This window comes from Delphinus delphis, chromosome 16 (genome assembly GCF_949987515.2).
Source record: "Delphinus delphis chromosome 16, mDelDel1.2, whole genome shotgun sequence".
Classification (NCBI taxonomy): Eukaryota; Metazoa; Chordata; class Mammalia; order Artiodactyla; family Delphinidae; genus Delphinus; species Delphinus delphis.
Window position 1 is genome coordinate 28256670 of NC_082698.1, and position 13011 is coordinate 28269680.

A 13011-nucleotide genomic window follows, 5' to 3' on the forward strand; every position below is an offset into this window, starting at 1 on the left:
CCACAGGTTATTTCAACAGAACAATATAAAGAATCATTAAATAGGCATTGAAGAAAGGGCCAAAGGAAAACAAGTATCAGAGAGCTAGCAAGGGCAAAAGCAAACATCACAGGGCCACGGGAACAAAAGGGAAGAGGCTGGCGTCGCTAAAACTGAAACTGAAACCCAGACTTCCCAGAAGGGGGCGCTGCTCTGCTGGTGCTGGCAAGACCACACTGGTTTTGTGAGTATTGGAAAAACTGCCACTGCAGGGAAACCAACATTGCTAGAGTGATGCTGATGGGAATAGAGCAAATAGGAGGTAACAAGTCCCTTCCTCATCCTGCCTGCAGCTGTGTAAGACCCTCATTTAGGAAGTTTAAGTCTCTGAGCATCTCATTCAACAAATAGATACAGTGATGAATAAATAAAAATCTTTCATAACTGTATCACTGAAATGGAGGTAAGGAATATGCTGAACCCAAAATGATGTGACACAAGAAACCCTAGAAGGAGAAGAAGGGTCAAGGCTTAGGGTGACTTCTGAAACCTGGAGACCTTGACCTTTGTGGACAACAGAGGATACTGAGGCAAGAGAGAACGCCAAGGCTTGCCAAAGATGGAGAAGCTACAGGAGACCCTCTGACGAACCCAAGCCCGAAAGGGCTGTACCGTGGTATACAAGTAAGTGAAGAATAAACGCCGCCACGCGGAAGGAGTCAAGGCCACACATCTATCTCCAACCTGCTGCTAGATCAAGGGGACGAAGCTCCCTTGAGATTCTGTAAACCACAAGCTGGCTCTCGCACAGGACTGTGGTCTGAAGTCCCACTAACTGTAAAGTTTGAAACCCCTTAGTGAAGTATTTAATTCAGATTGGTTCTGGGTAGTGCCCCCAGGTGGCAGGCAGAAGCTTTCACAATTCCTCTTAAGAGAGCTCAGATTCAACTCAGGCCTCAAAGAATGTCCACAGGCAAAATGCTAACACAATATTGCAAATCAGCTACACTTCAGTTTTTTAAAAAATGCTAAGGAGATTGAGCAACTTAAGGTAAACATTCACAAGGTATCCAAGGAAACGAAGCACTGTGAACAAGAACCAGCAGACACCGCATACGGAAACCTCAACGGTCACCAGGGAACTCTACATTTAAAAGCCTCAAGGAGACACCAGTTCATACTCATCAGATTGACAGAAATGTTTTGAATTGGCATTAACAGTTTGGCGTTACCTCCTATATGCATTTAAACATATGCACACCTCCCGTTCCTTTACGTTATGCCTAAAGAAACTCTTACACATGTATCTTAGGACTTATGTACCAGAATGTTCATAGCAGTACTGTTCATAACAGGGAAAAACAACAAAGCCTGGAAATAGCCCCACTGCTGACCAACCTAAATTGGATAAACTGGCGTTTTCACACACTGCCGTACTACAGAGCAGTGAGAATGAACCAGCCTCACGCATCGACGTGGATGAATCTCCAATATAATATTGAACAAAACAAGTCATGGAAGAATACATGCAGTATGAGTCAGGCCGTTCGCATAAGCTAAAAAATGGTACATGTTGTTTAAGGCAAGTGGTAAAACTAAAACAAAAAGCAAAGGAATAATTATCACAAAAATTAGGATGGTGGTGCTTTTTGTGGGGGGTGGGTAGCAAGGAGGTACGATCAAAGTGGATCGTCAGGGGTTTTCTGATGTAGCTGGTAATACTCATTAAAAAAAATCTTGGCTGGCAGGGACGTGGGTGTCCACTTACGATCCTTATTTAAAACATACATTTTACACACACTTTTAGATGTATGATATGCTTCACAAAAAATAAGGAATGATCCTAATAGTCCTTTTCTAACCTGTAAGACTTGCTGTCAGAATGCTGTGCAGTTCGTATTTTCAATGCCAGCTTCTTGGGCCATAAAATAAAAGGGGCCAGTGTTTTTCAGCAGTTCTTCAGGGCTGCCATACTCTACAATCTTCCCGTTGTCTAGGACCATTACCCTGAAACAAAAAAGAGAGAAGTCTTAGAAAGCAGTGTCTCAAACCTTGGCATTCATAATAACCAGAACTAAGTCTCGATATTGTTACCAAGGCTGTTGCCCCAGAATCATACCCCTGCCCCTCCCTCAAATGGAAACCAAGTGCTCATATCTAAGTTTCAGGAGTAAGCTGCAAAGAGAAAAACAAGAACTGGTTAGAACAAACTGGGCCCAAGGTGGTGGAAGATTTGATTTCCAGTAGACCTTGGGCCTCATTATGCTCATTGTAATATATTAGCATGCTAAATGACACACCTACCAGCACCATGATATGGACAATTGCCATGACAACAACCGGAAAAGCCCAGACAAGGACTGAAAAGGAGGGTTGCATCAGTTCCCGTTCAAACCACACCCCTCTTCTCAGATTAGTCATAAATATTCCTCCTACTCTTTCCAATTCCCTCCCTTTTCCCCTCAACCCTCCTATATAAATGGTGTCTCCACCCAGATCGGGTTGAGAAAGTTGATTTGTGAACTAATTAATTCCCACTTCTCCATTCTTTGGCCATTGAATAAAACTTGTGCTGGAAAGTCTTAGCATTGGTTTTGTTATTGGCTGTGCGAATCTGAGCGGAAAAAGAAGCTCCCTGGCCAAGACGAGGGGTCTCTAGGCTAGGACACCAGCGCGGGTCCAGGTGACCAATACGATAACAGGATGTTTATTCATACTAGGCTACAACGCAGCGAGAATGACTGAACTGCGGCTATCTGCATCAACATGGATTCCTTGTGGAATACTGAACAAAATAGACTTACACTGATTATACTCTTACACTATTTACGTAAGTTTTTTCCTTTTTTTTTAAGGATACACATTAAGGATACGTTGATTTAAAAAGGGAGCCTTCCCCTTGGTCAAAAAAGGGAGCCTATTCTCTCCAGTTTTAAGATTACTGACCCCCCCCCCCATTTTGAATTGTCAGATTGTCAGAGTTAGAAGGAACAGAAAGCTTGTTTACAGGCAGAGCAGCTGAGACCCAGCTTAGTTGGGAAGGTCAATGGAGCAATATATATCACTCCTGGCTTGGGCCTCCTCCACCCCCCATACTCAGTTAATAGTTACAGTTTCCCATTTTACCTTCAAGACAGTTCCCTTAACCCTGTTGGCCTTCATTAGCTTGATGTATAATTTTGGGCAAATTACTTGCAATCTCTCAGCCTCCATTTTTTCATCAATAAAATGACGGTAGTTAAACCTGTAAAGAGACCTCACGGCTGAGGCTATCGCTGTTGACAACGGGTTAAGCCGTGGCTATCAAGCTCTGTCCCCCGACTCACTTGTCACTGTCCATGATGGTGTGCAGCCTGTGGGCAATGGTGATGGTCGTGCAGTGGGAGAACTCAGTTTGGATGGTTGTCTGGATGAGGCGATCTGTCTCTAGATCCACCGCAGCAGTGGCCTCGTCCATGATCAGAATCTTGGATTTCTGAAGCAGAGCCCTGGCCAGGCACAGTAGCTGCCTTTGCCCTATGCTGCAGCCAGTGGAAGAAACAAAGCATTAGCCCCTAAGGACCAAGGAATAACCTGGGTTGGCGGTTGGAGGGGCAGATTTCATGTTTCAGATCAGACTTCCAAAACCCACACTTCCAAATTCCCCTAGAATGCCTTAGCCTCTTCCACTAGCTGTTTATTGTTACCAAGGGCAATGTTTGCCAAACTTTCTCAATTAATTGGAAGACCCACCGCAGGTACTTAATTTAAAAATTCCTATTTCTGGGCCCTGCTCTCAGTCAGAATGGGGAGGAGCCTAGGAACCTGTATTTTGAATACACCCCAGGAGATTTTCATGTTTAACAAGTTTGGAAAACACTAACCCTGGAATAGTGCTTTGCATTTAGCTACAGTGATGTCTCAGTACCCGACTTCAGCAGTATTTGACCTGACACCATTAGTATAGGGTGAAACCGCATGAGAATGCCCCAGTGGCATTTCTTAGTGGCCTTAGCAAATTCATTTGTTATTTTAATGTGTAATTCTAGTCTCAAGGCTAATTATTTGTTCAGGGCCTTCTCCCTTGTTTAGAAACCGTTGCTATCTAATGATCATGATGTCTTGGTGGGAGATGCAATGTTTGTGGAATTCGAATATGCCTGTAAAATGCAAATCACTTTAAATTGCTAAAAGCCAGTAATGAAGGCTGGACTTCTTACTTACATAAAGAACATTTGGGAAGTGATGTGGAGGAAATATTCGTGAATTTGGAATTGCTCTTTCCTGCTGTGGCCATTAGGGAACGTATTAAACAGGGGGTGGCTAAAGTTCTGTAATTCTCTGTAAGAAAATTTACGCAGGAGATGAGAAGTCACCCAAGATGAACTTCCAGTTTTTCTCTGTAACGTCAGAACAGAGACACTGAAAAACTATTTACTTAACGCTTCCCAACTCCCACCTCGTTCAGTTGGACTTCATAGTAACAGGCTGTTGCTAAGGTATCAATTTGGCTTTCAGCTGCTGACTCTCCCGAAGCTGACTGATCTCCAGTCGCTGATCAGGGAATTTTAGGTTTCAGCAGCCCACCAGGTCTGAAATCAAGGCGCTGGTAATGCCAGGTAAGTTTCTCCCAGCATTCACAGAGGATGGTGTGATTCTGTCCTTAGGCCCCTATCACATCCTGCTCACATGGCCCTGCACACCTGCAGCATTTACTGCACAGAATTTACTCACACGAGGTGTGTCTTCTCCATCACACTGTAAGTGCTAGGAGGGCATGGATGGGTCTGTGGCATTTTCCTCTGTATTTCCAGTAGGTGCTCAATATATGTTGACTGAATGTTTGAATGGCCTTTTTAATAGGCCTGAAGACCTACTTCAGTCCTGCTAGTTCCTAGATCTGTCACTGAGGGAAAACAAACATGCTGGTGTTCTCTACCAAGGCTCACAAGTGTTCCCTGGGGCTACACACTGAAATCACCTGGGACCCTGATTCAACCGGTCTGGGGTACAGCCTGGGCACTGGGACTTTAAGTTTCCCGAGTGATTCTAGCGTGCAGCCTACTTAAGACTCAACCTTCTAGGCAGTGCATCTCATGCTGTAACGTGCACACAAATTATCTGGGACTCTTGCTAAAGGGCGGATTCTGAATAGTAGGGTAGAGCCTGAGATTCTGCATTTATAACAAGCTCCCAGGTGAAGCCAGAGCAGCGGGTCCATTAATTGAGCTACTGAGCCTTCCCTTCTGAGCTCCAACTGCTAATGTTGCATGCCCTGCCCACCACTCTGAAGGCACCAGCGCTGCAGCAAGGCCGGCCCCTGAGCCACCAGCTTTGACTGAGAGCTGACCATCAGTGTGTGGAGGGAGAAAAGAGGTTGTTGTAGGGAAAATGCCAGGCCAACTTGTTAACTGACAGAAAATGTGAAGTGTCAACATATGAGGAAACACTTTGAAAAGGTAACAAGAACTGTGAAGCCAAAAGAGTCTTTGTGCTGGTTTATGGTGTTCCAAGGACCCTGCGGACAGCACATCTCCATCATCCACGTGCTCCTTAGATCAGGGCTTCTCAAACTGAGGTGCCTGTAACAACCCCTGGGATCCTTTAGAACTCCCATCTCCAGCAATGCCACGTACCAATTACATCAGACTCTCTGGGGCTGGACCAGGCATGGGGATTGTTTTCAGCCTGATTGCAGAGTGCAGCTGAAAACCCGCACAATGGTGGGATCAGCAAGCTCATGTTTGTAATGTCCTGTGAGGGTATGTTTACTGACAAAGGTTTTCAAGAGTTTCCAAGCACATTCACATCTATTTTAATCTTCACATCAAGTTCGTTTTACGCATTAGGAATTAGACCTGGAGAGTGAAAATTCTTTGATGCCAGGCACCACCATGCATGAGTAACAAAAGTAGTGGTCCCCTCGCTTCCTACACAGCCTGTGGGGGAAGTGGGTTATGAAACATTACCTCAGGTTGTCACCACCCTCTGTCACTTCGTAGGACAACCCAGCTTGCAGGCCGTCCACGAAAGATTTGAGGTGAGCAAGCTCCAAGGCCTTCCAAATCTCCTCATCTGAGTAGTTGTTGAAAGGGTCTAGATTCATCCTCAGGCTCCCAGAGAACAGGATGGGATCCTGCAAGTCAAGGGACAAGGGAGTTACTGGGGCTAATGTCAGAAAAGGAACAAGTAGGGACTTCCCTGGTGGTGCAGTGGTTAAGAATCTGCATGCCAATGCAGGGGACACGGGTTCGAGCCCTGGTCCGGGAAGATCCCACATGCTGCGGAGCAACTAAGCCCGTGTGCCACAACTACTGAGCCTGTGCTCTAGACCCCGTGAGCCACAACTACTGAGCCCGCGAGCCACCAACTACTGTAGCCCACGCGCCTAGAGCCCGTGCTCCGCAACAAGAGAAGCCACCGCAATGAGAAGCCCACACACCGCAACGAAGAGTAGTCCTGCTCACCACAATTAGAGAAAGCCCCCGTGCAGCAATGCAGCCAAAAATAAAATTTAAAAAAATTTTTAATAAGTAAACATCTGGCTTTTAATATATATACACATATATATACATATGTATACATATACACATATATATATTTAAAATTTTTTTTATAAAAGAAAAGGAACCAGTAATTCCTTGTGGCCAAGAAAGTGAGCAGGACTGGTCTGAGATGGAAAGCTGGTTAGTTAGTGGTCCAGCTTCTCCAAGATTTCCCCACTGCAGGCTTGGAGCTAAACACGGGGAGCTAAACACAGCATTAAGAGGAGTCCTTGGTTTTGTTTGGTTTTTCATTCTGAAGTTTATTTATGGATTTCCAAATTTGCCTTAGCATCCCTTAAAAAGATGAGAGGAACATCCCACATCCCCAAATGAAAACTCATGGAGGGATCAGGGGCAGGCAGGGGAAGGGGTCATATAGTTACAAGAGAAGAATTTCTTACGCTCTTGAAGAGGCTGGTGAAAGTGTAACAAAGGGAGCAAACACCAGACAAACCAAAGCCACCCCAGAGACTTGGCTGCAGCAAGCAGAGGACAGGTTCTGATGAGGACCCACATACCCCGAGAGCCTCCAGGGCAGTCCTTGTTTGGAAGGGTCTGGAGAGAAAGCTGCAGGGAAGACTTTCTTGCTGATGCGCTAACCATTCCACTTATTGGCAAAACATTGCCACAAATTCCCTCCCCTGTCTTTTAACCATATCAAATGGGGAGTACAAAGCTTAATAGTTTCAAGCTTCAGCAGCAAAACTGCTAATGCTGATTGCAAAGGTCCTGCGAACCTTGATGGGCTATAGAAATGCTAAATAATCATCTGCTCCATTTGACTCCTGCTGTGTTGCTGCCACCTACTGGTTAGATACTGACAGTCACACAAGCATATTACCAAAAAAATGTAAGATTTATTTTTGTAAGTTCTGGAAGCAATGTGTCTTAGGGAACTAGCTTAGGTATCCCAGGCAGACAGCAGAAATGACGCCACCAGATGAACACACATCAAGAAGAAGATGCACATGTTTCCTGTAGAACAAGCTGCCTGTGACAGAGTACGTCCTACAGCTTACCTGGGGGATGACGGTCAGTTTCTCTCGGAGGTCGTGGAGCCCAATGGAAGCAATATCTACCCCATCAATGGTGATCTGGCCTCCTGCAGCCTCTAGGATTCTGAAAAGGCTGTTTGTCAGGGATGATTTCCCAGCTCCTGTCCTGCCCACCACGCCAATCTGTAAATACAGTTCCTTGGCATGTTAGTTCACCATGTAATTATTGAGGGCAACAGTTTAGCCAGGGACATTCATAATCACAGGTGGAAAAAGACAGTGACTGGCTACTTCATCTCTAAGACGTTAAACTGATTTTGGTTTTGGTGGGGAAAAATGTACTTGGATGTCAGAAAAGGATGGCTTTCCCATCCTACCTCCTAACTTGTTGCTTGCTGAGAACTACATTGACTGCTGGAAATGTACACATCTGTTGCAGTTATTCTTGGAAATTACAGATTTTTAAAAAATCCTTGTTAAAAGTGAGGAGAAGGGAAGGATTGGGTCTGCCATCAGGTCTGAGAAGCAGACCCTGACCTGGACCTGAGCATCAGTACCCAGACATATTTTTGGCCCGCCCTGCATCAGACCCCAAGTCCTCAGAGAACAAGAAAACCATACCAGGACTTTGCAGACCAGAGGGAGAACTAGGCCATTCTCTCTGCAGGGACAAACCTGCACACAGCTGTTCCCACCAGTTCCTTCCCCAGGCCGGTGCTTCCTCCTGACTTCCCCTCTACAAGCCTTGGCGCTTACAGGAAATGAGCCCAGTCAGCAGACAGGGAGTTAGGGGAGGGCTGAGCAAGAGAGCCCTTACAGGCTTAAGTCTGTTTGATCCTGTGTGGATATCCTGCCCTCTGGTGGTGGCGCTGTGTCCCTACACCGCCCCAGGGCAGAGGAAGCGCCCCAACCCTCTCACTTCCACCCGATTAATGAAAGCCCAGAGTCCACTGCTCTCCACCTCTATGTTCACAAGGACTCACCCAGGCCTTTCTTTAGCTCCACCTACCTTCTCAGTGCTCTTAATGTCACAAGTGATCCCCTTCAGTACCAGATCCAGCTCAGGCCGATACCGTACTTGGTAGTTGCTAAACTGGATCTCCCCTTTGCTGGGCCAACCTTCTGGAGGCCTCTTATCAGTCACCCATGGTGCCTGGCAAGGTGACAGGAGGAAAAGTGCTTTACACAGTGACAACTCGCTCAACAGTCCCCACAGGACTCATGTCACAGAACAGGGTAGCAGTGTGCCAGCCACCCGTGAGCATCTGCATTGAATAGACTGAACTAGACTGGTACTTCCAGAAGGGTCCTACCTTATTCAATTAAAGAAACCCTATCCCACGAGGTTGTTCTGTGCATCTCCAGAATGAAGCCACCATTTAACCTGGTGCATCCCAAGACCTGACTTCTCCCAAACCATTACCTATTTTAGGTTTCAAGAAATTAGGTTCTTTCAGTTAGAGCAAGGGAAACTTCCAGAGAACCTTTATGACCCCATGTGAAATCTCTAGATAAGGTGAAGATGCATTCTCAAAGCGGTGGCTTTTTTTTTTTTTTTTTTGGCCTTGTCCCTGGCTTCCTCTGATTCCTCCTTACCTCATTTTCCACGTTTATGTACTCATTTATTCGCTCAACAGCCACAATGTTGGTCTCTATTTCTGACGTCATCCTCACTAGCCAGTTCAGGGTTTGTGTGATCTACAGAAAAACTGGAAGACTAAGGATCATCTCAGGCTCAGAAACCAACCCAACCAGTTAAACCACAAGGTCAATCTAGTGCCTACTCTGCACCCAGCACTATGCCGGGCTCTACAAGAGAGCAAGGAGAAGTATAAGAGACAATCCACACCTTCTTGGGGGAGGAAATGAGGCCGGTGCATTGAATGGTGGGAGGACAATTAAGTGCTCAACTGTGTGGTGCTCACAGGAAAGGCACTACTAGCTTGGAGTGGCCTAGGGCCAAAGCTGAGGCTGGAGAGGCTGGCTGTGGGTCTCCTGCCTGTAAGCCCTTAGGGGTTAGGGGTGGCATTCTACCAATGGGGAAAGCATAAGGAAAGACACAGGGTAGGAGAAGGCCTTCCAAATAGCTGCCACCTCTACTCTCAACAACAGCTCCATTGAGAACCCAGCCCTCAAGGTGGGACATCCACATGGACCCCTGTCCTGTTACCCCAATGAACTCCAGGTGCCTTCCTGCCATTACAGAGATAACATCTAACCACTAGGAAGATGATTGTCATGATCTGGGCCAGAGTCCAGGGAATCCATGGGTTACTCAGGCAAGCTGCTCACATGCAAGCTTTTTTCAGGCAACAATGTAGTCCTGGCACATACACACAGGGAATCTTTGTAGAGCACATGGTGGTTAGAGAGAGGGAGAGCACAGGAGGCTGGGGACTACAAGTGACCACTTGGTGAAGCCTGGACCGTATGAACTGTTGATATTTGAATGTTTTTATTTTGGTTCAGTATAATAGTTCTCCAACTCTTTGCCCCATCTGTCCTAGGTTAATAAGCCTAGAAATGAGGGGATGAAAGGGCAGTGGCACAAGGAACCCTGTGATTCTGGTAAATGACAGAGTCCTTTTGGGTGTCCCGCCATGATCACCTTGGGCCTTATTAACGCCAACTGAAAATAGCACCATATAGAGCCTGCTGGTAACTGTGCAGACCCCCAGTATATTAGTTCAGAAAGAGTCCACAAAAGATGGCCAAATGACTCATTAAATGAGTATCATTCATTAAACATTTACCATAGTGCCAGTGGTAGCAAAGTGGCTGAGTGGTAGGAAATAACGTCTGATATCTATCCCTTAGTCAAACAGGGGATGCATTATATAGTTCTATTAGACTCTATATTCTTTATTAAAATTAACTCCAATTATTCTGTGATTTAACAAAATAAACATAGAAGTTATTTGTTCAGAAGAGTTTCTGGTTACTGCTGCATTATAATAGAAACTCATTTATTTTCTCTTTTGATTATAATCAAGCAAAGAGACAGGAAACTATTAGATAATCATCTGAGATTGCTTCCTTAACTACCCAGGGCAACACAATTTATGTCCAGTTACCCAGATGACACTGGTACCTACTTAGAAAGGGAAAGGAGCCTGTCCATGGGTTACACAGTTAGTAAGAGATGGAGCTAGGGTTTGAACCTCAGTCTCCCCTGGTCCCTCTGGATCTAGAAAGGAATCAAGAGCACAGACTCCACGGTATACCCGAGGCTCCATTTAAGAATAATGCATTAATTCAGCCAAACTCCCAACCTTCAGACTCACACTGAGTGCATTGGACAGCACAAAGCCCACAGTGTCCCCACTTAGGGTATCTCTATAAATAACCATCATCAAGGATGAAAAGAAGACGATCAGGTTCCCAATCAGCTCCAGACGAATTGCAAGCCACCTGGAGGGCAACAGAACCAGAGAAAGAGGTGTCACTGAGAGGTGTCCACTTCCTTACCTTACCCAGCAACCTAGGTGTTCCTAGAACATTCTCAGAGGGCTTGAGTTGGTAGGGCTGCATTCTTAGGAGGTGTCTCAATTTGACTATGCCATGTGTTCCTAAAGTCTTTTAAATTGGATTTTAGAACATAAATCGCATTTTAAAAGATACTAGAAGAGTTTGCTAAACTAAGGGAATCCTATAGTCCAATGTCTCCCAAACTTGCCAAATCTTAAGAATCATCTGGTGGCAATTGTTAAAATTACACAAATTCATGCAAAAAATTCCTGGACTCTTCCCCAGGAGATTCAGGGAATGGGTTTTAGGAATCTGCATTTTAACTAATGTTCCAAGTGAGTTCTTTTGATAGGCATGGGAAACAATGGCATAAAGAATCCAAATGTAAGGTTAGAAAGAAATCACCACAGGAAGGTTCAATGTACCCTGTCTGATTTCGTGATTTTTAAAAAGGTAGAGAAGAAGCTGGAGGTGGAGGGAAATTAGGTGTGAGCTGATGACAGGGAGGTATGTCGGGCTTTGTAGAGAACTGAATAGTGTGTAGATTGATGTAATTTATGAAAACTGACTTTCCCAGTAAAATGTATTTAACTAAATTTGAATAATTCTAGCACGTGTACAAATAAATATACATATTTTACAATGGGGGGTCCAAAAGAAAATTGACTCTTATGCCTGTTTCCTTCTTGGAAAGTATCTAAGATATAAAAAATCTTTACAATCAAATTTCTGACCTCTCCATGTTCCAGATAATACTAAGCATCATTAGCCTGCCCTTCACACCACAAGACAGTGTAGAAGCCACTCAAGAGTTTCCACTTCCTGAAAAAGACCTTCCTCCTCCAAGGACACATGACTTCTTGCCAGGGTCTAATGAAACTGGAGAAATCAAGAATGCTCACCCTTTTTGGATTCATCTCACAGGATGTGAGCTTTTCATTTCTGTCATCATTGATTTTGCCTAAAATTTCCCAGCTTTCCTCCCTCCAACCTCTGCTTCTTTCACCACCCTACAAAGAGTGTCCTGCCTATGGAGAATCTCACATCCATTCTCAGGGAAGCAAACAGAGAATATCCAGTTCACCCAGCACGTGAACAGTACCTGGGTTATCAAATGCTCACAGATGTCATGTGACTCCCTCAATAAGCCTATGAGGTAGGTTGTGTTCCAGCCATCGTACGAACAAAGAAAATGAGATTTTCCTGAGAGGGGTCAAGACAATTCACCCCGCTTGGTAAGTGGCAGAGCAGACAGAGGGACCCCCAGTCTCTGACTCCAAAGCTCATGCTTTCTCCTCTCTACTCACGTGACAGGCGTGTTTGGCAAGAGTGAATTTCACAACACTGGCCATGCCTGCCCTCCCACAGCTAATGTCAAAAGTGCAGAACCCCGAAGCACATATTTGGGTGAATATCCAGGGGCAGCCTCACCTGTTGGAGGTAATCCAGGAAAAGACACATTTCTGGTTGGTGTCCGTCACCATCTCATTGTGCTTTAGAAACCGCTCCTGGTGCTCAAAAGCACGGATAACAGACAAACCTGACACAGTCTCACTAAAGTGAGAGTAGATTGGGGACCTGGTGACAGAGTCCAGTCGTCTCAGCTGGCGGGAAGTAGCCACATAAAATATCTGGACCCAAAAAAGTGAAGACTCAGTCATACAATCATATCACATACGCTGTACCTCTTCCTTCATGGCCGTGACCCAGTATTCTTTACGTTGAGGCCACAGCTCACATCTGAACAGAGAAGCGGCTCTGGTCTCATCTCTGACTAGAGGAGAAATGAGAGAGGCTCAGAGGAAGAGGATGCTGGGAAGATCTGGGGTTGGAGGGAACAGAGGAGCACGAAAGCGCGGACACCACACCTCACTCAGCCCTAGAGGTTGGAATTTTCAAACCACATAAGGAGTTTTGTCAGCCTAATCCGTATGGTCCCAAGAATCTGCACATATTGTCTAAATGACAGTTTTGTAGTGGTTAGAAAAACAGTCTCTAAAAGATTTTATAAATGCTGCTGGGAACCGAGGGGTGTGGAAAGTGGA

General features: G+C 45.3%; 1 protein-coding gene across 5 annotated transcripts in view; it reads right to left on the bottom strand.

Annotated features, from left to right (window-relative positions):
* The window catches only part of ABCC2 (ATP binding cassette subfamily C member 2), an 89041-nt gene that overhangs the window by 24318 nt on the left and 51712 nt on the right, over nt 1-13011 (bottom strand). For 2 of the 5 annotated variants that reach the window (XM_060034274.1, XM_060034273.1), the window contains exons 25-32: nt 12398-12597; nt 10783-10909; nt 9095-9196; nt 8508-8651; nt 7523-7681; nt 5928-6094; nt 3306-3500; nt 1842-1986 (exon numbers count right to left, since the gene is read on the bottom strand). In XM_060034274.1, coding sequence (XP_059890257.1) covers nt 1857-1986; nt 3306-3500; nt 5928-6094; nt 7523-7681; nt 8508-8651; nt 9095-9196; nt 10783-10909; nt 12398-12597 — 1224 coding nt within the window. In that variant the 3' untranslated portion in view covers nt 1842-1856. Of the gene's footprint in view, nt 1-1456; nt 1987-3305; nt 3501-5927; nt 6095-7522; nt 7682-8507; nt 8652-9094; nt 9208-10782; nt 10910-12397; nt 12598-13011 lie in introns of those variants that run through there. The other 3 variants (XM_060034275.1, XM_060034272.1, XR_009522405.1) reach the window with 2 other exon arrangements.